The sequence below is a fragment of the Dendropsophus ebraccatus genome, chromosome 2 (genome assembly GCF_027789765.1).
Source record: "Dendropsophus ebraccatus isolate aDenEbr1 chromosome 2, aDenEbr1.pat, whole genome shotgun sequence".
Classification (NCBI taxonomy): Eukaryota; Metazoa; Chordata; class Amphibia; order Anura; family Hylidae; genus Dendropsophus; species Dendropsophus ebraccatus.
In genome coordinates, this window is record NC_091455.1 from 160,671,546 (window position 1) to 160,697,902 (window position 26,357).

General features: G+C 47.1%; 2 protein-coding genes across 4 annotated transcripts in view; one reads left to right on the plus strand and one right to left on the minus strand.

Moving 5' to 3' along the window:
* The window catches only part of CNOT10 (CCR4-NOT transcription complex subunit 10), a 118,532-nt gene extending 105,289 nt beyond the window's left edge, over nucleotides 1–13,243 (minus strand). The window contains exon 1 of the mRNA XM_069958623.1: nucleotides 12,641–13,243. The gene's annotated coding sequence lies outside the window, so the exon portion shown is untranslated. The remainder of the gene's footprint in view (nucleotides 1–12,640) is intronic.
* DYNC1LI1 (dynein cytoplasmic 1 light intermediate chain 1) overlaps nucleotides 12,775–26,357 on the plus strand; it is a 28,435-nt gene continuing 14,852 nt past the window's right edge. For 2 of the 3 annotated variants that reach the window (XM_069958625.1, XM_069958626.1), the window contains exons 1-5: nucleotides 12,775–13,125; nucleotides 15,982–16,055; nucleotides 16,142–16,258; nucleotides 23,389–23,619; nucleotides 25,889–26,058. In XM_069958625.1, the coding sequence (XP_069814726.1) occupies nucleotides 13,010–13,125; nucleotides 15,982–16,055; nucleotides 16,142–16,258; nucleotides 23,389–23,619; nucleotides 25,889–26,058 (708 nt within the window). In that variant the 5' untranslated portion in view covers nucleotides 12,775–13,009. Of the gene's footprint in view, nucleotides 13,126–13,589; nucleotides 13,673–15,981; nucleotides 16,056–16,141; nucleotides 16,259–23,388; nucleotides 23,620–25,888; nucleotides 26,059–26,357 lie in introns of those variants that run through there. The other variant, XM_069958627.1, reaches the window with a different exon arrangement.

Here is a 26,357-nt window from a genome sequence, read left to right on the forward strand (position 1 = left end):
GTAGGTGTGAACGTACCCTTAGGTAGATTCTGCAATGGGACAGCACAGTGGTAAGTTATGCTACGTTTACATGGAGCGATAATTCGCCCGATCGTACGATTAACGATTTCGAAGTAACGATCGCTTAAGCCTATCTCGCACATAGGTAAAATCAGTGAACGACTATTTACACGGAACGATCTGCAAATTTTTTGCGAACAATCAAGGTCGATTTATTAACATGTTCAAAGATCAAAATGAACGATTTTTAGCTAATCGCTTGATCGTTTGCTGCGTTTACACGTACAATTATTGCTCAATGCGATCGTTATTGCGAAAATTCGCCCGATAATCGTTCCGTGTAAACGTAGCATAATGGTGCGTTTACACAGACAGATTTATCTGACAGATCTTTGAAGCCAAAACCAGGAACAGACTATAAACAGAGATCAGGTCATAAAGGAAAGACTGGGATCTATCCTCTTTTCAAATCCATTCCTGGCTTTGGCTTCCAAAATCTGTCAGATAAATCTTTCTGTGTAAACGCACCCTAAAGGGAACCAATCACGACGATTGTGCTGATATAGCTCCTAGTGGCACATAATAGATCTCTATAGCAGCTCCCCGTACCATACCTGCGGTGTCTGCTGCGTTATCTTTATATCGGTTACCAAACCAACACAAGAGACCAGGGGTATGTAATGAACGTAGGGCACACCACAACTGATAATTTAAGCAAATATACAAAACATCTTTATTCACATAATTAGATTAACCAAAAAAAATACATATATGTACATGAGACAAACATATGGGCACAAAGCCCCCTAACCATTAAAAACAATTAAAATACATAACAAAGGGACCTATGAGATATAAAGGTACCCTGGGACTCAGCAACCTATATAAAATGCATATACTCCGGGTGCAAAACAAAAATAGGTAAACCAAAAAAATCTAAAAAAATCACAGTGCCATAAATAAGTGCAAAAATGTGATATAATGAAATGACTAATATCAAACAACAAGTGAGAGAATAAATCAGAGTATATAGAGACGAACCCCTAAGATATAATCCATATCACTGCAAACAGATATAAGACCTATTGCACCATATCCAAGAGACCTAGGCAGCCGGAGCAAATAGGTTGGAGTCCATGACCCTACGCGTTACGTTCCCTACTGGAACTTCATCAGTGAAAAATGTTTTTTATTCTGGCATGTGATGGAGAGGAGCATCATCTGGGTGGACAGCCATCCATGACTTGTCACAGCTCTCTGCCTGTCAACGCGCTCTGCAGGGATGATTGACAGAGAGACCCTTTAGTGGCCTTGCTGTCTGTCAGTCATTCCCAGAGCGCACTGACTGGCAGAGAGCCATGACTAGCCACGGACATTTGTGCACCCAGATAACTATTTGCCACCCCGCCCATGGCCTGTCTGCTATAGAACATCAGAGTGGTCACTGGTGTCTGTCATTGAATGTAAGTAACGACGGATGATAGCAGCCGTTACTAACCATCTATGAGGTGAGCTCAGAAACTGAGTATCCTTCATAGTACAGTAGTAAAAGCATGTGTTCAAGTACGTTACGGCACTTTAAAGCCCATGTGGCTGTGCTATACATGTACGGCATGGGTCATTAAAGGGGAACTCCAGGTAGAGGTAAAAAAATGAATAATTTCGCTCCAGAAGCAAAAAGCATTTCTTACCTGTCGTACCTAGTTTTGAGACTACCAAAAATCCATTTTTTTGTTCTGTATTGTGTTTCTGTACTTCCTGGTTGAGCAGTTTCCAGAATGCAGTACTGGTTCCAGAATGCATTGCTTTTCCTCAGCTGTTCATCACAGTCCCCTACTCATTCCCGCACATTCTCCGCCCAAATCTGTTTTTCTTTTAGTCTCCCCGCACATACTATGATCGAGCATCTTTTATCTTTGAGGTTGAGCCCACAATAAGGACTTAATGTGATATTATCTTACATGGGATATACTGTTTATGCCTTGTTTATTGTCCAGGTGGGATTGGCAGTGCAGACTCTGATCCTCTGTGCCGTTTAGTATAATTTGTGTTACTGCATCATTTTTGTGAAGACTGCAGTAATGCAATGAAACTCCAGCATGTGTAAACATAGCTCTAATTTCACTGTAGACTTTTGCACAATCAGTGAAGGTGCAGCAGCTGCTTCTATCACTCTTTGCCAGCTTAGATTTAGGGTAGCTTCACACACACCATATCGCAGCTGATTTAATCTAAATCAGCCAAAGCCAGAAACAGACTATAAACAGAGATCAGGTCATAAAGGAAAGCCTGAGATTTTTCCTCTTTTCAAATCCATTTCTGGCTTTGGCTTCAAATCTTTGGCAGATAATCTATTAGATAATCTTTCTGTGTAAATGGACCCTAAAGAGGCTGATTAGATAGGTGAATCACTCAGGGGATTGGGGGATCCAGCCAAGCCTCCTGTGACATCACGCCCTGCCCCCTGTCTGCATCATCAGCCTGCACTCAGCAAACACACACAATGTGAGACAGAGGCATGGAAGATTTGTCTCCTAAGGTGAAAAGCAGAGGGAGCAGGAGACAATGTAGATTTGCAAAGGAGTCATTTTTCTGCACTTCCTGGATGTCGATCAGCTACCAGTGTGGCAGAACTACCCAGATATGGTTATACATTGTATGGACACATGTATATAACTTTTACCGTACTTTTAATAAACAGTTTTCCTTATGTGGAGTACTACTTTAGGGAGCGGGCAGAAATGTCAATAAAATAATATGCAGTTCGGACCCATTCCTCGAAGTTAATGCACCCAGGCCCACCAGTACAAGCCCAAAGACTTTAGACGGACAGGCAGTAGCCTGAAATATCAGCCTGGCCAAGCACTTGTGCTCTTTGCCTAGCAGAGTTCAGCACTAGAGGCTGGTAGGAGAATTCTGCGGTGCACTCATTTTCCTGCTTTTTCCCCACTTGCTCTAGTAACAACCTGCAGTAGGCAAAGTGGGCAAGTGCACATCACAGTTTGAGATCGGTGGGAAAGGAGCACATGGGTGTATGCTGGTGGCCTGACGGCGATAGTTTTTGGGTATATTCACCCGCCTATTCTTCAGTGTAAACCCACCCTAAGGTAGTTTGCAGCAAAATCCGCTGCAGATACCTTCCCATTCACTTCAAAGGGATGACATACTCGCAGCAGGATTGTCATCCTCCTGCGAGTATGTCAAAGTCAGAGCCCTTAACCCCCAGTGGCCTGGGTACATACATTACCGGCTCCCCGCTCAAACTTACTTCCGGGGGGCTCCTGACACTCAGCCAATCAGGGCAGCGCACTGATTGTCTGAGCGCCGGGAGCCCCCAAAGCAAGCCCCCACTGGAATACTACTCAAATTCTGCCAGAGCTGAATAGGCAAGGAATTTCAAGCAGAAAACTTTCCTCTTCAAATCCTTGCCCATTCCTCAGTGTGAACCCACCCTTTGAGTGAAGTGGCTGAAGTGTGCAGGGTTTTTGCAGCCCCTGATTTGCATATTATTTCTAACGCTAATGTCTTGGCACTGGCTTGCAATAAGACTTATTGTACACTGCCTTTAGCTCCTACATTAACCCCTTGCCTCCGCAGCCTGTTTTGGCCTTAATGACCAAGCTAATTTTTCAAAATCTGACCTGTCTCACTTTATGCGCTTATAGCTCAGTGATGCTTTAACGTATGCTAGCGATTCTGAGATTGTTTTTTTGTCACATATGGCACTTTATATTAGTGGCAAAATTTGGTCACTACTTTGTGTGTTTTTTGTAAAAAACATCAAAATATCATGAAAAATTTGAAAATTTTGCATTTTATGAACTTCTGAAATTCTCTGCTTCTAAAAAAGGAAGTCACAGCACATAAATTAGTTACTAAATCACATTACCAATATGTCCTCTTTATTCTGGCATAATTTGGGAAACATATTTTACTTTTTTAGGCTGTTATGGGGCTTAGAAATTTATTAGCAAATTATCACATTTTGTGAAAGTTTCCAAAACTGATTTTTTTTTAGGGACCAGTTCTTTTTTTAAGTTGATTTAGGAGGCTTGTATGCTGTAAAACCCCATAAGTGACCCCATTTTGGAAACTAGACACCTTAAAGAATTAATCTAGGGGTACAATGAGCATTTTAACCCTACAGGGGCTGGAGGAAAGTATTCACAATTAGGCCTTAAAGAAATCGAAAATTTTAATTTTCCAATAATATATATGTTTAGATTAAAGTTTCTCCTTTTCAAAAGGAACATGAGAGAATCTGCACCCCACAATTTGTAACACAGGTTCTCTTGAGTACAACGGTACCCCATATGTGGGCGTAAACCACTGTATGGGCACACAGCGGGGCTCAGAAGGGAAGGAGCGCCAATTAGCATTTTCAGTGCAGATTTTGCTGAAGAAGTTTCTGAGCGCCAGGTGCGTTTGCAGCGCCCCTGTAGTGCCCGTAGAAGAGAACCCCCCCAAAAGTCACCCCATTTTGGAAAGTACACCCCTCAAAGAATTCATCTTGGGGTGTGGTGACCATTTTGACCCCACAGGTATTAGAGCAAAGTATTTAAATTTAGACAGTAAAAATGAAAAACTCGAATTTTTCCAATAATATGTTCGTTTAGTTTAAAATTTCTCAATTTCACAAGGAACATGAGAGAATCCGCACCCCAAAATTTGTAACGCAGGTTCTCCTGAGTACAACGGTACCCCATATGGGGGCATAAACCACTGTATGGGCACACAGGAGGGCTCAGAAGGAAGGGAGCGCCAATTAGCATTTTCAGTTCAGATTTTGCTGAAGAAGTTTCTGAGCCCCAGGTGCGTTTGCAGTGTCCCTGTAGTGTCCGCAGAAGAGAACCCCCCCATAAGTCACCCCATTTTGGAAAGTGCACCCCTCAAAGAATTCATCTTGGGGTGTGTTGACCATTTTGACCCCACAGGTATTAGAGGAAAGTATTAAAAATAAGACAGTAAAATTGAAAAACTTGAATTTTTCCAATAATATGTTTGTTTAGTTTGAAATTTCTCAATTTTACGAGGAACAGGAGAGAAGCTGCATGCCCAAATCTGTAACGCAGGTTCCCCTGAGTAGAACGGTACCCCATATGGGGGCATAAACCACTGTATGGGCACCCAGCCGGGCTCAGAAGGGAAGGAGCGCCAATTAGCATTTTCAGTGCAGATTTTTCCGAAGAAGTTTCTGAGCGCCAGGTGCGTTTGCAGCGCCCCTGTAGTGTCCGCAGAAGAGAACCCCCCCAAAAGTCCCCCCATTTAGGAAAGTGCACCGTTCAAAGAACTCATCTTGGGGTGCAGTGAGCGGTTTGACCCCACAGGTATTAGAGGAAAGTATTCAAAATAAGACAGTAAAATTGAAAAACTCGAATTTTTCCAATATATGTTCGTTTAGTTTAAAATTTCTCAATTTCACGAGGAATGGGAGAAAAAATGTACCCCAAAATCTGTAACGCAGGTTCTCCTGAGTAGAACGGTACCCCATATGTGGGCATAAACCACTGTATGGGCACACAGCAGGGCTCAGAAGGAAGGGAGCGCCAATTTGCTGGAGCAAAACCGCAGCTAGTAATGGTTATTAGAATAGCGCAGTTACTAAAATACAATAAAAAAATGAGATTACAGGTAATGTGGGGTGGTCACGGATAACCTGCGGTGGTTATGGGCAACGAGGGGTGGTAACGGGCAACGTGGGGTGGTTACGGATAAACTGAAGTGCTTATAGGTAATCTGGGATGGGAACCTGTAACGTGCGGTGGTCGGGGGCAACGTGCGGTGGTCGGGGGCAACGTGCGGTGGTCGGGGGCAACGTGCGGTGGTCGGGGGCAACGTGCGGTGGTCGGGGGCAACGTGCGGTGGTCGGGGGCAACGTGCGGTGGTCGGGGGCAACGTGCGGTGGTCGGGGGCAACGTGCGGTGGTCGGGGGCAACGTGCGGTGGTCGGGGGCAACGTGCGGTGGTCGGGGGCAACGTGGGGTGGTCGGGGGCAACGTGGGGTGGTCGGTGGCAACGTGGGGTGGTCGGGGGCAACGTGCGGTGGTCAGGGGCAACGTGCGGTGGTCAGAGGCAATCTGGGGGGAATTACATGTGATTAGGGGCAACCTGGGGTGGTTACAGACAATCTGGAATGGTTACGGATAAACGGAAGTGCTTATAGGTAATCAGGGGTGGGTACATGTAATTTTGGGTGGTTACGGCAATCTGGAGGGGGTCACTGGCAACGTATGTGAGTTAGAGGCAACGTGCAGTGGTTAGAGGCAACATGCGGTGGTTACGTGCAATATGCGGGGTTACGGGCAATCGGGGCCGATTACGGACCATCTGGAGGGGCTCACTGGCAATTTGGGGTGGTTACAGGCAACGTGCGGTGGTTATGGGCAACATGCGGTGGTTATAGGCAATGTCCGGTGGTTAGTGGCAACGTGCGGTGGTTAGTGGCAACGTGCGGTGGTTATGGGCAACGTGCGGTGGTTAGTGGCAACGTGCGGTGGTTATGGGCAAGGTGCGGTGGTTATGGGCAACGTGCGGTGGTTATGGGCAACGTGCGGTGGTTATGGGCAACGTGCGGTGGTTAGTGGCAACGTGCGGTGGTTAGTGGCAACGTGCGGTGGTTAGTGGCAACGTGCGGTGGTTATGGGCAAGGTGCGGTGGTTATGGGCAACGTGCGGTGGTTATGGGCAACGTGCGGTGGTTAGTGGCAACGTGCGGTGGTTAGTGGCAACGTGCGGTGGTTAGTGGCAACGTGCGGTGGTTAGTGGCAACGTGCGGTGGTTAGTGGCAACGTGCGGTGGTTATGGGCAACGTGCGGTGGTTAGTGGCAACGTGCGGTGGTTATGGGCAACGTGCGGTGATTACGGGCAATCTGGGGCGGATATGGGCAACCTGCGGTGGTTACGGGTAATTTGGGGGGGCTAGGGGTAATCTGGGAGTAAACTGCAATTATTACTATAATAAAAAGTGTGTGTTTTATTTTTTTGTATGTTTGTCACTTTTTGTACTTTATACATTAATTTTCACTGTATTACTATGATTACTGTGATATTTTCTATCACAGTAATCATAGTTCAGTGACAGAGACCAAATTGGTCTCTGTCACTTTAAATTTTCAGAGCTAACTGCTTCTGGAGCGCATGCGCACTTCAGAATCAGCCTGGACGTCGAGGAGGACGGAGCTCCGTGGATCAGGTAACGTATGGGGGGAAGGGGGGGGTGACTGGGGGACGGGGGTGACAGGGGGGGTGGGGGGCGACTTGGGGGGCGACACTGTAACACTTTTTATCCCCTGTCACCAATGATTTATGGTGACAGGGGATAAAAAGTGCCGGCAGCACTGGGAACAGGCGATCGGCGGTATATAGTATATACCGCCGATCGCCTGCTCCGGGACCACACGGGGGGGGTCCCCGATCACTGCCCCATGCTCTCCGCTACCTCCGGTGGCGGAGAGCATGGGGCTTTGATTATTTATTTATTTCCATCCCTGCGAACAAACGATCGTTTGTTCGCAGGGATGGGGGCGGCCATCTTGGATCTGATGGCCGCCCGGGTAGGGTGATCGGGGGGCTGATCTGGGGTCTGAGGGGACGTTTTTCATCTCCCCCCACCGTGGATTCACGGTGGGGGGAGATGAAAGCTATCGGCGGCGCCGGTAATGCCCGGTACCGGCGGATCGCCGCTAAAGAGGTAGTAGCGGCGATCCGCCGGTATCGGAGGACGAGGGGAGGGGGCCTCGGGACACACTGTTAGTGGCGGTGGGGGGAGGCAGCGTTCTGCAGCCTCCCCCCGCCGCCCGATCGGCGGGGGACACTGAATCTCCCCATAGACGCTGCGGTCGCATTGACCGCGGCGTTTATGGGGTTAACTGCCCGGGGGGGAGCGCGGCTCCCCTCCGGGCAGTGGCAGCAGGAGGATGCTGTGTGACACAGCCTCCTCCCGCTGCCCGATCTCACCTAGGGACAGAGGGGGGAGGCAGGGAAAGCATGACGTCCAGGGACGTCATGATGCATTCTGCCACTGCTTTTCATGACGTCCCTGGACGTCATATTGGGGGAAGGGGTTAAAAAGCTGATGACAGGTCCACTTCAAACTGGTTAGTGATGTTTGTGTGAAGCTCCTGGCCAGATCTGCTGCATTTGGCAGGATGAAGATTCCCTCAGTCTTTAGGATTTGCACGACACTCATTTCAGCTAAATCTTCCCGCACATTACTGCAAAGGCGACTAATCTATTACACTGGATTAGCAGAGATTACTACTAAATGGATCAAATCTGGCACTTAGTTTGACATTAATTAGTCATGCTTTCCATTGCAAAGAACCCACTATTTCTACCTGCAGAAGAAAAGAAGTAAAATAAAATTTTACATCCTAAGGCCATGTTCACACTAAGTATAACACCGGTCATTCTGTGACCTGGTTGGATCACAGAACGGCCGATGTTACTCAAGATAATCCCTACCGATACTGCAGTACCGGACGGATGATCTTCACTTCTGGTAAATTCGGATGCGGGCACACACGGGTGCATCCCAATTTACTGTTGCACACAATAGAGCGTGCGGCCGGAGTTGTGTGAATTGACATGTCTTCTGCGGCCGCTATTCAATGAATAGCCACAGCAAAAAAACTGGCACGTCCGTTTTTCTTTGTGTATATGCTCCGTCCGGGATTCCATTCATTCACATACAACGCTGTTGCAAATTGCAACAACTGCCGTGATTTATACAATACAACACATACCTTGTGTGAAAAGGAACATAATAGACATACACTTCAGTACTTATGCATATTCATTTTAAAATAAAAATAGATGTTTACACAACTGCAAATTGCTGAAAAATCTGTTGCAGCTACCCCTTCACTCTGCTATCACATGAGGCAGCATTCTTTGTGTTTTTGCACCACCCAGGTTGGGTGTACAGCCGGAGGCCCTGGGTACATTTAATCTGCCCCTGTAACAAGATGGGGAGTACAGTGAGCTGCAGAGTGAATCGCTCGGCCAAGCACTTCTCCCAGTTGGGTCTAGTGATCGATAAAGGTCTGAACATCTAGGCCCCCACCAATAAAAACTTTTGACATGTCCCTATAAAAAGCCAAATGTTTTGTAAAATGACAGTAACACTTCAAGTAGTAAATAAAAAAAAGTGTTAAAAGGAGAAATCCTATAAAATAAAAAATAAAAAAATCAGGATGGCAGGTTGGTGCCAAAGCATAATAAACAATAATAATAATAAACATAACAACCAATTTTTTCCTTTTTTCTGTTTTCCAGTTGGGGGAGTGGCTGCCTCTATTTGGTCGTGCACTCCACCTGTCTCACCCAGGTGATGCAATTATTTTTGCAGGTATTAGACGGATCTTGCATGCCCAGAGCATAGGCGTATTATACGCCATGGAGAGGCCATAGTGTACATACAGTGTAGGGTCTGCCTCGATATGAGTCCACCTTATCGTGGTGAGGCAGTTTACGCTGTTTGCAAATAGTAACCAAGAGACTCATTATTTTTGTGGGAATTTTTTGGGCAGTTGGGGGGGCTGCTTTTAATTATTTTCATGTCTATGGTGGGTCTGTATCTTGCTGTTGCGGTGAGCTGTTGCATTTTTCTGTGTTTTTGCATAATAAACAATGTTTATTTACTTACTGTGTACACGGAAAAAAAAAAAAAAAAAATTGTAGACAGCTCACCTCAGTCTTTTTCTTTTCAAACCTAAGCGCATAGATGGGGGGTTACACAGATTTCCAGGCGTAGGCCAAACGCTGTGTAGGTTAAAGTGACTGTACCACCAGGCCCAGGCAGAAGCACTGGAGGCGGGCCGACCCACCCTTAATGGGAGGATACCCTAGCCCCTCTATGATAGGATTCCATTAAATTCAATGGAAACCTGTCATGGAGGGGCTGGAAATTCTTCCCGCTAAGGGTGGGTCAGCCCGCCTACAGTGCTTCAACCTGGGCCTGGTTCACACTACGGAAAAGGCGAGAAATTCCAATAGTTCCGTCTGTCCCATTGATTCAATAGGATTTCTCAAGCACAATCAGCCCAAAGAATTGACTTGTCAATACTTTGTGCGGATTGCACTGGAGAAATCAATGGAACTTCAAACAGAATCCGAAGCATGCCTATTCCATAGTGTGCACATACCGTAAGTCAAACAGGACAATGATGAGAGTATACACTCACTGGCCACTTTATTAGGTACACCTGTCCAACTGCACGTTACCACTTAATTTCTAATCAGCCAATCACATGGCGGCAACTCAGTGCATTTAGGCATGTAGACATGGTCAAGACAATCTCCTGCAGTTCAAACCGAGCATCAGTATGGGGAAGAAAGGTGATTTGAGTGCCTTTGAACGTGGCATGGTTGTTGGTGCCAGAAGGGCTGGTCTGAGTATTTCAGAAACTGCTGATCAACTGGGATTTTCACGCACAACCATCTCTAGGGTTTACAGAGAATGGTCCGAAAAAGAAAAAACATCCAGTGAGCGGCAGTTCTGTGGGCGGAAATGCCTTGTTGATGCCAGAGGTCAGAGGAGAATGGGCAGACTGGTTCGAGCTGATAGAAAGGCAACAGTGACTCAAATAGCCAACCGTTACAACCAAGGTAGGCAGAAGAGCATCTCTGAACGCACAGTAGGTCGAACTTTGAGGCAAATGGGCTACAGCAGCAGAAGACCACACCGGGTGCCACTCCTTTCAGCTAAGAACAGGAAACTGAGGCTACAATTTGCACAAGCTCATCGAAATTGGACAGTAGAAGAAAAACGTTGCCTGGTCTGATGAGTCTCGGTTTCTGCTGCGACATTCGGATGGTAGGGTCAGAATTTGGCGTCAACAACATAAAGCATGGATCCATCCTGCCTTGTATCAACGGTTCAGGCTGGTGGTGTCATGGTGTGGGAAATTATTTCTTGGCACTCTTTGGGCCCCTTGGTACCAATTGAGCATCGTTGCAACGCCACAGCCTACCTGAGTATTGTTGCTGACCATGTCCATCCCTTTATGACCACAATGTACCCAACATCTGATGGCTACTTTCAGCAGGATAATGCGCCATGTCATAAAGCCAGAGTCATCTCAGACTGGTTTCTTGAACATGACAATGAGTTCACTGTACTCCAATGGCCTCCACAGTCACCAGATCTCAATCCAATAGAGCATCTTTGGGATGTGGTGGAACGGGAGATTCGCATCATGGATGTGCAGCCGACAAATCTGCGGCAACTGTGTGATGCCATCATGTCAATATGGACCAAAATCTCTGAGGAATGCTTCCAGCACCTTGTTGTATCTATGCCACGAAGAATTGAGGCAGTTCTAAAGGCAAAAGGGGGTCCAACCCGTTACTAGCATGGTGTACCTAATAAAGTGGCCGGTGAGTGTATATTCCTGACAATTGAAATGGAGAAATAGACTGTGTTTTATATGAATTTCACATCAAACTATGAACTAAGCAACATATATTTTTTCCCATTTTATGCCGGCCCCCCTCTGCCGCGTCATCAGGTGCTCAGCCGCGATTGGCTGAGCATAACTATGCTTAGCCAATCGTGGCTGAGCAGCTGATGACGCGGCAGAGGGGGGGTGGCGTGAGGGAGGGCTGGAGCAGTAATCTGGTGAGTATACTGCACCACACTTCCAGGGGTGGGGGGACATGGGGAAGGGGGCCAATCATTTACATAACACACATTACAAAGTATAACTTTGTAATGTGTGTTATTTAGTGAATAATTTTTAAACGCTGCACTATCCCTTTAAGCTCCATTTACTTCAATGAAACAAGAGTTTGAAACTCCACTCAATCTGGAGACAAGAGAGGGGGGAAGTGGCCTTGTTTTTGTAGCGCTGGATAACCCCTTTAATGGATTAGCGTCATGCAGGTATGCTGGAGGCAAAGTCTTTTTTTTTTTAACCAGTTCCTGTTTGCGGCTCCGGTCTTTTCTTGAGCTCCGGCCCAGCATGGAGCACTAGGAGCAGGCCCGCCGGCCCCCAGTTTGACACGGCTTCGTTGATTCCAATAGAACTCTGTCACAGGGGAAATCGTGTGGTATACGGGGATTGGAGAGGGCCAAGGCTACCAAGATGGCAGCAGAAGAGTGTAAAGGTTGTTGGTAACGGCAACAACCAAGATAGAAGACAACCGACCACAGACGTAAAAGCCTTCAGCTCGTCGACGCTGTAACTAGTCATAATCATTGTGTGCGCGCAAAACATTCCGGACACAACGTCCAATAGCTGCACAATGTCTCCGCAATGATGGAAACTCAGCCGTGCCCACCCCACCGCTCTGAAGGCTTACTTCCAAAACATGGGACCTAACACAGTCAGCATCTTCTGCTTGCCATACATCCCCTTTATCATTGCCATTGCTTTCTATGGAGAAGCGCTGAACATTGGCATATATTTCTCTGTAGAAACTGATGGCCATGTTCACACATACATTTGCATGCGTTTTTCGACAATGGAACTGTGTGCACGTGACACAAGTGCGGGTCCAGCCTGATGTAACGTTTCCTGCTGTATAGCACACCGCAGCCCTTCCTACCACCCGTTACCATACACTTTAGCATATACACCTCATCAGAAACCAATAGACAGCGGGGATCTGTGAAGCCGTTCTGTATTCTCGGTTATTTACCACTTTAGCTGTGATTAAACCTAATTCACGCGTCACCCATAGCGGACACACACAGCGGCAACGGCAGCGATTACTGCTCACGGGCCAGTGATTCAGCAGGTATCAGCGTCACAAAGTGGGCGGAGTCAAACCGCCGCCACGACGTCACCTCCGCCATGCCTTGTGCCCTGACTCCGCCCCTCCTCCTGTCTCCCGCCGTCCTCTTGCTTGCCCCCCCTCTGCACGGCTCCTGTTTCTTCTTCCCAGGGACCGCGCCTTGTCTGTCAAGCGGAAGGGTGGCCGGGACCAAAATCTAGAGAGGGGGGTGTCCTTGAATCAAGCTGTCCTAATAACCGTATTGAAAGCTGCCAGTAGTAAAGGAGTGCTAGGATGGCAGCGGGGAGAGCCGCCTCCTACTCGTCTCCATCCTCCAGCTTCAATGCTGGATATGGGAACAGCCACAGCGGGGCGGCGGCCAGTGAGGACGAGGATGGACAGAACCTCTGGTCAGTGTCTCTTCTGTGGTCGTGCTGTGTGAGATGCGGGGGAGGGCAGGGCTGTACGGTCTGCGGGACCCCATTCATTAGCCAGGACCGTTATAAGGAGCCGTGGACGTGCTGCCCCGCCGCGGGGAGGGCTGCTGTCTCGTTAACCCTTTCAGGTGCCAGACTTGCATCCAATTTCAACGTTGGGGTTGGACGTGAGAGGGTGGGGCTAGATACGCCGGGTGCTGTCACCTCTGCACGGGCGCGGATGAGCAGGTGGCTGGGGGAGTGGGCGAGGCCAGCCACCTGGGACGTCGGCAGCGTGCAGTACCTGGCGGCCGAGCGGCGTGCGCATGCGCTGCTTGTTGTGCTGTCAGGTGGCGGCTGGGCGCGGCCTGGGCTGTTTGGGTGTGATGGAGGTGAATGTGAGGCGGCATCTGAGCTCCTCTGGTTGGATGTGGTGGCAGAGACTACACGTGGTCGGGCGGATATAAGGGAGCAGCAGCCACACCTTAACCACTCAAATTCTGCAGTTTGTTCACAGATTTCTTACTATTAAAGTTCATTGGTAAATTCTGCAGTACAGTATTTGGTTCCTAGCTGCTAAATGGCAGTGATCAGCTGGCACGCTATCATTTGCTTGTCTGTCCGCCATTGCTGGGCCTGTCAGGCCGCTCTAAGGGCTTATTCCCACAGTCCAAGAAACAAGTGGATATTCACACAGCTGCCAATATTCAAACACATTCTCAGCTCCCGGCATGATATTGATACATGATGCCGTATGGGGAAGCACTCCACTAAAGGGCTTCCCCGTCTGTGGGGATAAGCCCCTAGGGACGATTTTTTTTTTTGGGAGCAGGCCATGACATAATAGACTGCATTCACATGTCCGTACTTTTTGAGGACCTACGGACGGTGAATGCATGCAATGGATTGCTTCCCCATCTGGCGTGATTTATCAATATCATGCCGGCAGCATCTTTGAATCGACACAGAACTGTAAATGAGAGAGCCTCACGGGTCAGCGCTCGCTTGCTTCTAATTTCCCACTACATTTATGAAGTCGGCTGCTCATTGTCTTTCTGCATGAACCAAAATCCAAATAATCATAGCGATGGTCTGCTGGCCATCATTCCGCGTAATAAGAACAGTGGCGGCAGACCGCCACTATCTTCTATGGGCTACATGGAGGATCTAAAGATCATCCGGGCAGCCCTCTGCCCACCCCCTGCTTGCCATTGGTGCATGGAATAGCACCAAGCAGGGTGGCGGGCGCCTGGACTATCTTTAGAACCTCCGTGTAGCCCATAGTAGATAGTGGCGGTCTGCTGCCACCTTTCTTATTACGCGGAATGATGGCCAGCAGACCATCGCTATGGTTATCTGAATTTTGGTTCATGCAGAAAGACAACGATCAGCTGACATCTTGCATTTTGGCTGATCGTTGCCTTTTTACATGAGCTGTTACAAGAAATTACCTGTTATCAGCCAAGTACAGGCGATAATGGCTTTGTGCATTACACAGTGCTGTAATGTAATAAAAAATGCCCCTAGTTATTCATTGCACAGTACAGCTAAGAGCTGATTGACTATATGTTACTCTTATTGACAAAACACTATTCTGAAACTAGAGGTTTTCTAAGATAAACCTAGTACAAAAGACATCCAGATGTGCAGTAGAAGCCTGGAGAAATCTCTCTATAGACCTATGTGCCATCTTTCAGCTTCTCCTGTGATGCTATAGCTCTGTTTTCATCTGAGCTGTATGGGCCCTATTCCACCGGACGATTATCGTTCAGATTATCGTTAAATCGTTGGAATCTAAACGATAATTGTTCGGTTGAAATGTAGTTAACGATTAACGACCTAACGAGAAATCGTTGATCGCTTTATAAGACCTGGACCTATTTTTATCGTTGCTTGTTCGCAAAACGTTCGCAAATCGTTTGCATTGAATAAGGCATCATTCGGTCATTCGCAATAGATACGAACGCAATAGCGAAAAAATAGCGAAGACAAATGATCGCAATTACGATCATAAGTAACGATTATCGTTCCATGGAAATGAGTGAACGTTTTCAGGTCTTTCGCAATAGCGGTCGTTTGAGATCGTTAATTGTTAACGATTATGCAAACGATAATCGTCCGGTGGAATAGGGCCCTATGTTTACATCCTGCTGTTCTGACCTAGATTTTTGCTCATTGGCCGTCTGGCACCTTAGTAGCCAATCAGACTGTGGCACCAGACAGTTTTGGCAGGGGTTAGGGGAATATCTTGCCCATCCCCCCCGCTATGCCAGGACCCAGCTGATGGATTCCCCACTTAGCCAGTCAGTGACTGGGGTGGAACACTGCTGCAGCTACTTACTGGCTGAGCAGGCTGTCTTCCACCCTTTTCTGCCACGTTGTGACATAGTAAGAAATAGAGAGAGAATGACATCCGCAACACTTTACAGACAACACAGGATTACACACTAGTAACTGAAACAACAGGAACGAGGCCCTGCTCGTGAAGTTAGGGACTGTTTTATATAGAATTCAAGTTGAAGTGGACCTGTCAGCAGGTTTTATCGTACCGACCCAAGTACATGGTCACCACATTTAGTTATTGTCCCCAAGTTGCATCTCCCATCACTTTTTCCTTAACCCCTTTTTCTCTCCCAACAAAGTCCTACCACCCTTTGTAATTTTCCCTCTCCGGAGACACACTTTTTCCCTCCGTCATTCAATGAATGGGAGTTGGGTACCCAGAATCCTTTGCTGTTTGAGACTGAGAAATCCCAAAGGGCAGTCCTCATCAACACTCCTATCCTGCATTACAAAATAGTGGGGTTATGTTGCTACTATATTATGATTGCCCAATTTAATTCCCCACAGGTCATCCATCCTCAGTGAAGTCTCTACCCGTTCCCGCTCTAAGCTGCCATCAGGGAAGAACGTACTGCTGCTTGGTAAGTGAAGAAATATGCCGTCTTCAGCTGGTTGACTTCTTTAGTTCTTAGCAGCCAAGGAGTTAATCGGCTATTCTTATTTACAGGTGAGGATGGAGCAGGCAAGACAAGCTTAATAGGAAAACTTCAGGGAATTGAGGAGTACAAGAAAGGAAGAGGAATGGAATACCTGTACATTAACGTCCATGATGAAGACAGAGATGGCAAGTGCTTTTTTTGTATTCTGTAATGTACAGCTGCATATTGCTCCTCCTTGTTTCAGGCCATAAGATCTCCAAGAGAATACATAGTTTTCTTTTCTATGCCTAGTATTTATTCCTCTCTTAAAATGTTGTAGATAATGATGCAAGAGCCAGATCTGAACCTCTAAAACACTCTGGAAATCAGTTTGTGCTCACTTAATTTTTGGTGTAAGCATCCAAGTAATATAATCTTGGTATGTACATGGTTGGGTATGTGTCACTATATTTGGCCTTGTGTTTCTACGCCCTCACCCAGCCAACCAGCTCCCCAAGAACCAAAATTAAAGGTGTTTTCCAGTGGTTGGCCTTCTTTAAAGCGAATGTACCATTAGGTACATTCACTTTAAAGGGCACCTGTCCCCCCCCCCCCCTCTGCCGGGGTGAAGGCCGCCCGACCCCCTGCTAGAGCTTCAGATACTTACCCCATCTCGCCAAGTTCCGCTCCTGGAGCCGGTCTCGGGACGGAGATATCCTTATCGGAAGCCTGGCGCGCACTGCAGAGATGAGTCCGACGCCCATAGAGAATGAATGTCTCCACTCATTCTCTATGGGCATCGGACTCATTCGCTTTAATATGTTGCTGCTGGTGCATATGAAAGCAATAAACAGCCTATACTTAACCCTTTGTGTCCTCTTCTGGTGTCGCCGATGTCCCCCGCTGACTGCAGAGCCTCCACTTCTGAGCTAAACTCCCCTCTGGACTGACAGCCTGCTCAGCCAATTACTGACTGAGACAGGACAGGCCCACGAGCAGTGATTGGCAGAGAGGGCTGTCGCTCCTAAGACAAGTTTGTCTCGAAGATGGTGGCTCTGCAGTCAGGGGAGGACACAGAGGGAGTGCGAACAGTTAAGGATAGCATGTTTGTTTTACATGCACCAGCAGCAATGTTAAAAGAAAAAAAAAGGCCAACCGCTGCACAACCCCTTTGAATCCATGACACATTCCCTATAAGTTGTATGCCTACCTTTTTGAGGTTGTTAAACAATTTGCATATGCAATTAGTTCAATGGTGTGTATGAATGCTGTTCTCATTATTAAGAGAACAGGGACTGATTATACCATATTCATTATATGCATTCAAGTCTCCTCAAGAGCCTTCTACCTTGAAAGGGAAACATTCAGGAACAACAAGTGTTACTATCTTTAGTATATATGGCTATATATTGTAAGTATACAGTCGTACCTCAGTTCTCGAACTTAAATGGTTCAGGAAGGCAGTTTGAGAACTGAGCAGTGTTTTCCCATAGGAAATAATGTAAATGTTTTAATTGGTTCCAGCACCCACCAATAATTACCTACAGTACCCATATATTACATTGAAAAGTGCCCAGTGTAATCACGACATTACAGAACAGCACTATACTGGACGGGACATTACAGAGCAGCACTATACACTGTACAGTACTTTTTAAACAAGCAACATTTAACAAAACCAGCAATTATAGTAGTCACTAACTTATCCTTTACTGTAAAGAGTCCCCCCCCTCCCATTCCAGCACTGTAAAGTACTACTACTTACTACTGTATATGCACTCTAGCAATCTTATACAGCACTGTACTGTATGTGAAGCCTCACCAGTGCTAAACTCACCAGGTACAACCCATGACAATCCACGGTACAACAACGTTCAGATACCGAACAAAGTTTAAATTCTGAACGTTACTTCCAGGTAAATTTTCGTTTGAATACCGCGGTATTACTGTACTTCTAGACTGGGTTCCCAAAAAGTTTTGAGAACAAAAGCAAAGTTTCCTTGAAAATACTGTTTGAGTTTCGAGCAGTCTGAGAACTGAGGTACCACTGTATATTATAAGCAACTTTTGAAGTTATGTAGGTGACAACCAGGGCCGGCCTTTGGGGTGTGCGACCTGTGCGCTTGCACAGGGCGCCTCACTCCCGGCCAGCTAGGGGGCGCTCTGGCAGACAGAGAGCTGCACTGCACATCTAACTTAGAAATGGAAGTTAGATTTGCTGCCTGTCTGCCGGGGCGCCCCCCAGCTGGCCGCCTGCCTCTTCCATGCAGCAGGGGTGAAGAAAGCTGAGGGAGAGGCATGCAGGGAGGGAGAACTGGGACCGAGGAGGAGGCACAGACAGAAGGTGGGAGAGACAGCAGCTGCACGGGGGAGGGCAGACACACAGGAAGTGCTGCAGGAGACACGGCCCTCCCAGGAACAACGGCAGGTGAGAGCTGTGGTGCCTGGTACAGAACACAATCACCAGCACTGAGGAGAGGAGAAGGGCTGTCACCCGGGAATGCTGCTCTAAGCTGGGGGGGAAAGGTGAGCGCTGTGCTTCCTGTACATAAAGAATGACTGCAGCTGTACACACCACACACAGGCATGTATACACTAAGGGGGCTGCTATAGTGTATGATGAGGAGCCCTGTATACACTGAAGGCTGCCATAGTGTGTGATGAGGAGCCCTGTATACACTGAGGAGGCTTCCATAGTGTATGGTGAGAAGCCCTGTATACACTGGAGGCTGCCATAGTGTGTGATGAGGAGCCCTGTATTAGGGATGCACCGAAAAATCGATTCTACTATCGATTTTCGGGGCATATTTTCGGTTCGATACCAGGATTTCCTGGTATTCGATACTTTTTGATAAGCCGCGCAGCAGAGCGGCTTATCATAAAGTACACAGCAGAAGACATGGCAGACAGTGAGCTGAGTGCCTGCCATGTGCTCTGCGTGGCCCCCCTGGTTTCACCTCCTCTGTCCACCCGCCCTCACTCTCTCCGCTCCCGGCGGCGCTAACTTCCAATAGCCGGCACACAGCGATCGTATGTGCCGGCTATTTAACTGTATAGATGCCGCTGTCACACTGACAGCGGCATTATCCCCCTCTCCTAACCTGCTCCCTATGTAGCGGGGGTCGGCTACTGTGTGTAGCAGACCCCCGCTACTAATGACTGCAGCCGGCAGTCATTTACCCTTTAGTGAAAGGGTCAGAGCAGGGTCGGCGGCTGCAGAGGGACAGCGGCCGGCGCTTCCTGAAGAGGAGAGCGGAGCATAAGGCTGAGGGCGGGGAGGAGATGCGGCCACTACATCTGGCTGCACAGCACTGTAAGGTGGGGGCCACAGGACTGTGAGGGGGTGGCAGGCCGGGGCCGACAAGACACTCCCGGGGCGGACATCAGCAATGTGAGAGAGGTGAAGAGGGGGTTGGCCTGGCTCTCACTGGGAAGGGGGGAGGGGGGGGTCTGCAGCCTGCAATTTAACTTGCTGCTTAACTCCAGGTCACCCTGCTGGGTCAGTGGTCACCATGCCCTGACAGCAGGAATACAGCTTCCATCATCCCCGATAGCTGGTGTGTGTGTGTGTGTGTGTGTGTTACATGACTACAGCTCCCATCATCCCCCCTGATAGCTGGTGTGTGTGTTACATGACTACAGCTCCCATCATCCCCCCTGATAGCTGGTGTGTGTGTTACATGACTACAGCTCCCATCATCCCCCCTGATAGCTGGAGTGTTTGTGTTACATGACTACAGCTCCCATCATCCCCCCTGATAGCTGGTGTGTGTGTGTTACATGACTACAGCTCCCATTATCCCCTTGGTAGCTGGTGTGTGTGTGTTACTTGGCTACAGCTCCCATCATCCCCCTGATAGCTGGTGTGTTACATGACTACAGCTCCCATCATCCCCCTGATAACTGGTGTGTTACATGACTACAGCTCCTATCATCCCCCTGATAACTGGTGTGTTACATGACTACAGATCCCATCATCCCCCCTGATAGCTGGTGTGTGTGTGTGTTACATGACTACAGCTCCCATCATCCCCCCCTGATAACTGGTGTGTGTGTGTTACATGACTACAGCTCCCATTATCCCCCTGATAGCTGGTGTGTGTGTGTGTTATATGGCTACAGCTCCCATCATCTCCCCGATAGCTGGTGTGTGTGTGTTATATGGCTACAGCTCCCATCATCCCCCTGATAACTGGTGTGTGTGTGTGTGTGTGTTACATGACTACAGCTCCCATCATCCCCCCTGATAGCTGGTGTGTGTGTGTGTGTGTTACATGGCTACAGCTCCCATTATCCCCCTGATAGCTGGTGTGTGTGTGTGTATGTGTTACATGACTACAGCTCCAATCATCACCCTGACAGCTGGTGTGTGTGTTACATGACTACAGCCCCCATCATTTCCCTGATAGATGAAGTGTTAGGCCTCTTTCACACTATCCGTGCCGCGACCCGGCACTGATTCCCCCCCTGCCACCCAGCCGCAGAGATGACAGGAGAGCATGATGTGCTCTCCTGTCATCTCATCTACTACTCACCTACTCCCCGCACTGGCCGGCTACACGCGCTCCCTGGAAGTGGCCGGGACTACGCTGCCAGGAGAAGGTATCATAGTCCAGGCCACTTCTGGTGAAGATGAAGCCAGTCAGCGCAGGGAGTAGGTGAGTAGTAGATGAGATGACAGGAGAGCACAGATGACAGGTGAGCTGGGTGGCAGGGGGGGATCCGACATGACATGTCCTATTTTTTCGCGGCACGGGTCGCGGCACGGACCATGTGAATGGCCACATTCACTTAATGGGCCGTAAAATTGTCCGTGGTTGCTGATCCGCGACCACGGACAATTTTACGGGACGTGTGAAAGAGCCCTTAATGTAATGTCCCTTAATGTAAATAATGTCAACTTTATTTTTAAAGTTAAAAAATTAGAGGAACATAAATTGGTTCGAACGGACCTGACAGTTGGAGGGGGGGGGGGCATTTCTAATATTGAGAGTTTTTTTTTAAATATAATTTATTTAATTTGTAAGTATTGAATTGGTATCGAGCATTGAAAAAAAAAATGTTGGTATTGGTATCGAACTCAAAATTCTGGTATTGTGACATCACTACCCTGTATACACTGAGGAGGCTGCCATAGTGTGTGATGAGGAGCCCTGGATACACTGGAGGCTGCCATAGTGTGTGATGAGGAGCCCTGTATACACTGAGGAGGCTGCTATAGTGTGTGATGAGGAGCCCTGTATACACTGAGGAGGCTGCCATAGTGTGTGATGAGGAGCCCTGTATACACTGGAGGCTGCCATAGTGTGTGATGAGGAGCCCTGTATACACTGGAGGCTGCCATAGTGTGTGATGAGGAGCCCTGTATACACTGAGGAGGCTGCCATAGTGTGTGATGAGGAGCCCTGTATACACTGGAGGCTGCCATAGTGTGTGATGAGGAGCCCTGTATACACTGGAGGCTGCCATAGTGTGTGATGAGGAGCCCTGTATACACTGAGGAGGCTGCCATAGTGTGTGATGAGGAGCCCTGTATACACTGGAGGCTGCCATAGTGTGTGATGAGGAGCCCTGTATACACTGGAGGCTGCCATAGTGTGTGATGAGGAGCCCTGTATACACTGAGGAGGCTGCCATAGTGTGTGATGAGGAGCCCTGTATACACTGGAGGCTGCTATAGTGTATGATGAGAAGCCCTGTATACACTGAGGGGGCTGCTATAGTGTGTGATAAGGAGCCCTGTATACACTGAGGGGGCTGCTATAGTGTGTGATAAGGAGCCCTGTATACACTGGAGGCTGCCATAGTGTGTGATGAGGAGCCCTGTATACACTGAGGAGGCTGCCATAGTGTGTGATGAGGAGCCCTGGATACACTGGAGGCTGCCATAGTGTGTGATGAGGAGCCCTGTATTTACTGGAGGCTGCTATAGTGTGTGATGAGGAGCCCTGTATACACTGAGGGGGCTGCTATAGTGTATGATGAGGTGAGGGGGCTGATATGGTTCCCAGGAGCGCTGTATAAAGCTCCTGCAGCAGCTGCAGGGTGTACTGGTCGCGGCTGCTGCAGAAGCTTTATACTGGAGAAAAGAGTTTTATTCCCCGGGCGCGTAACAGGCAGAGGCGGGGAGGTAGTCATCTGGGCGGAGGCCAGTAACTCTCTGCCTGTCAATCATTCCTCCGAGCGCGCTCCGACAGGCAGAGAGTGGTGACTAGTGACGGGCGGCGAGCCACCCAGATGACTACTTCCCCGTCTCTGCCTGTCACGCACCAAGGGAAAAAAACTCGTTTTTCTCTGGTATAAAGCTTCTGCTGCAGCCACGGCCAGTACATGCCATGGCTGCTGCAGGAGCTTTATACAGCGCTCCTGGGAACCATATCAGCCCAATTGGTTCCCTTTAAGTGTCCTTTCCACTTTGCCGATAGACTGCAGATTTTCTGCCCTCAGACCTACTGCAGAAAAGCCTTAGTGTATCTGCCCTTGTATGAATAGACCCTTGGTGTGGAGGCTTATGTGTGTGTCTGTATGTGCTGTGCATATGTATGTGTCTATGTGTGCTGGGTGTGTATGTGTGGGGGGCTGCAGTTGTGTGGGGGGCTGGGGGTGGAAGTTTAGGGAGCTGGGGGTGGGAGTTGTTTAGGGGGCTGGGTGTGGTAATTGTGTGTATGGCTGGGGGGGTAGATGTGTGAATGGTGGAGGGGTAGTTGCATGTATGGCTGGGGGGGGGGGTAGGGTAGTTATGTGTATGGTTGGGGGGTAAGGTAGTTGTGTGGAGCTTTATGTTACCTTGAAGGTGGTGGTGGTGGTGGGGGGGGGCGCCGAAAAAAAGGTTTTGCACAGGGCGCCATTTACCCTAAGGCCGTTCCTGGTGACAACATTAGGGGATATAGGAGTGTCCATTTTATATAATTTGCCCCCATTAAATCATAATATTTGCTAAGATTGAACCAACCCCGATAAGTAAAAACTTCTGACATGTTCAGTTTTTTCTTTTTTTAAGAGTGACAGTAACACGGTAACACTCCCTTATAGAGGCTACTGCTAAACTGGTCCCAATAAATGTTTAAATGTTATAATTATGTCCATAAAAATTAACATGTGAAGTGACATGTTGTACTTTTAAATTCCATACAGTTCAAATAGGAAAATTGCTGCCATTTTTTGAGGCATATCACAGACCTTTTAGGCCTTTAAATGACCCCCAATAAGTTGTGTGGACATATTTTATCATGAAGTTGCTCAGAGGTTTTTTTGTTAGGTACTACACTTGGATATTTCATGATCTTCCTGATCTCTTATTCTCATACTCATACTGACTGCTTCTCTTTTATTTTAGATCAGACCAGATGTAATGTGTGGATCTTAGATGGGGATCTGTATCACAAAGGGTTGTTGAAGTTTGCTATGGATTCCAGCAGTGTTAAGGACACGTTAGTGATGTTGATTGTAGACATGTCACGGCCATGGTTAGCCTTAGATTCACTTCAGAAATGGGCTAGTGTTATCCGGGAACATATGGACAAGCTGAAGATTGCACCAGAGGAAATGAAAGAGATGGAAGAGAAAAGTAAGTATTTTTTTTCTTGTACAACAGTTATCAGGTTAAAATTGAAGTGCGACTGTTACACCAAAATTACTGGAGAAAAGATAAATTTGGGCCAATGCCCATAGAATCCATTAAAATGAATTTTTTTTTTGCTGTAATTGGAAATTGATCTTCATTGCGATGATTTTCACTTCCTTTTGCCTGTTCTGATAATACAGATTAAGCCTTTTTCACAAAACGCTAAGAGCTTTCCTACAGAGGTATGTACATTGGGAGGCTCTCCCAACATGTAGCTCCAATAAAAAGCTGCACATATAGCATACCCCACTGTATAGGCAACAGTATAATACAGTGTATCCTGTGACTAGGGATGAGTGAAGTTACAGTAGTAGCAAAGCGCTAGGCTTGGCAGCCGGCTGTTTTTTAACTCTTATCCCAGTTTCCCAGGACTGGATTCAGCTTTTCCAAGCAATGGAGCAGAGCTGCACAGAGTTCACAAGTCGACCGCTGAGCCTATCAAAGCACTTTACTACTAGTGTAAATTCGCTTATCCCTAAATATAGTGTGTTTAATTATTTTTTTACTTTATTATTTTTAGAGAATGGCATAGTCTAATGCACTATTTTATACTTGATTGATGATATGTTAAAGTGAATGATAACTTTTAGTGAACTGATGATCATTTGATGAGATCATCTGTTGATACATTTCAGCTTTTGTAACTTAGAGTGACCATACACCTTGGCCAAATGATCGCTCAGCTGTCAATTATCTCTACCGTCCGTTGTCCTTATACACAGATATTTCGTTGCGGCTGAGCATTCTTGTGTTCTCTATGGGAACGGTAAGCTGCATAAAGAGAGCCCCATACACCTTAGATTGATGGACAGACCTGCTGCAAGCGTCGTGTACAGATTACTATAGTTTGAGGGCCCTATTACACAGAACAATAATCAGCTGAATCAGCAATTAGCTGATAACGACCATCATCAGCTGATCATGTCTTTTGGCCCTGTCTAAAGATCATCGACCACCGAGCATACATTGCTACATTTAATAGAGATGCGCAGCCTACGGCTGATGACTGTATAGGAAAAAATAATAAACTATACATACCTGCCCATGCTCCCTGGTGTTTTTCTAGTTTCTGTCTTCTCGCCACCGTTGAAGCTTCTACGTTGGTGTTTGAAGTTAGCCATAGCAATCAATAATTGCGGCACTGTCCTGTTTTGGCCAGTGATTTGCTGAGCTGCCTGTCACTTTAGAGACCGACTTTGAAGTTCCAGGTGCAGCTGTGGGGGAGAAGCTAGAAGACTAATGGGGAGTCTGGGGAGGTAATGTATATACATTATTATTATTATTATTATTATTATTATTATTATTATTATTATATACAGCAAGGTCTGCACGGAAAACACCAGCAATGTCTATGCAGCCCTTTCTCCTTGTAATAGGCTCAGTAAGGAAGTGCCGATCTAGTGGATCAGCGCTCGCTTATGCAGAATATAGGGCCGTTTAATATGGGCCTAAGGTGTATGAGGACTTTGATGGTCCAAGCATTAGATGTTTAGATAACTGACTTTAAAGAGTCACTGTCGTATTTTTTTTTTTTGCAGAAATCAATAGTCCAGGCGATTTTAAGAAACTTTGTAATTGGGTTTATTAGCCAAATCTGCCATTATCTGCATGTAAAAAGCCTTTTCCCAGGTCCCCCCCTCCTTCCTCTTTTTCATCCACTCTGAAAAATCTGAAAATTGTGACTTGTTGCAGGAGACGTACCCTGTCTGTTCTAGGGAGAGGGGAGGGGGGAGGAGGAAGGAGGGAGTTAGCCGGCAGCAGAAAGCAGATAACAGAGGATTACAGGCACGGAGCTGGGTGACAGCTGTAATCCGAGCTCAGACAGGTCACTGGTGATGGTCAGAACAGATAACGGGTGAGGGATTTGTAGATTAACTCTTTGTTGTCCTGTTTTGGTCTTCTCTTTAGCTCTCTCCATAGGAGAACAATGAAGACAGGGGGGAGAGCTTCAAACTGCTTTTTCATGATAAAAATGCATTTTTCGGATAATAAACCCAATTACAAAGTTTCTTAAAATCGCCTGGACTATTGATTTCTGCAAAAAAAAATTTCACGACAGTGACACTTTAATATTAGACCATTCAAGTTTATAATGTTTAAGCTGAAGAGACACCGCTCCTTCATTGTAGCCACTGGTAAGGACCCTAGCTAGGTCGCATTTTCTAACTTGAGAAAATAGACTTTCTCCTAATTGTATTCTTTTTCTTGGTAGTGGTTAGAAGTTTCCAAGAGTATGTAGAGCCTGGAGATGAATTCCCTGCTTCTCCCCAAAGAAGGAATACATCCTCCCAGGACGATCGAGATGAAAGTGTGATTTTGCCTTTAGGAGAAGACACTCTTACACATAACCTTGGCATTCCTGTAGTAGTTGTTTGCACAAAGGTCAGTGGATGTGGGGGCTTTTTTTTATTTAGTATTTTTACTTATTCAACCAATTCTTCTGTATTCAAATGCACTGATAAGTCATGGCCGTGTATATGGTACCCAAGCTATCTGTAGAAAATCTGTACACTTATGAGACAGGCAGTATTAGTCGGAAAAACCTACAATTCTGCAGCTAATCATTGTATGGACTTGTCTACTATGACTGCTGGGTAGAGGTTACCAGGAGGGATGTGTTAGTGTCAGGTACTGATGTTGGGCTAATAATAAACTATGTAGAGATCACCTTTCGTCAGGGT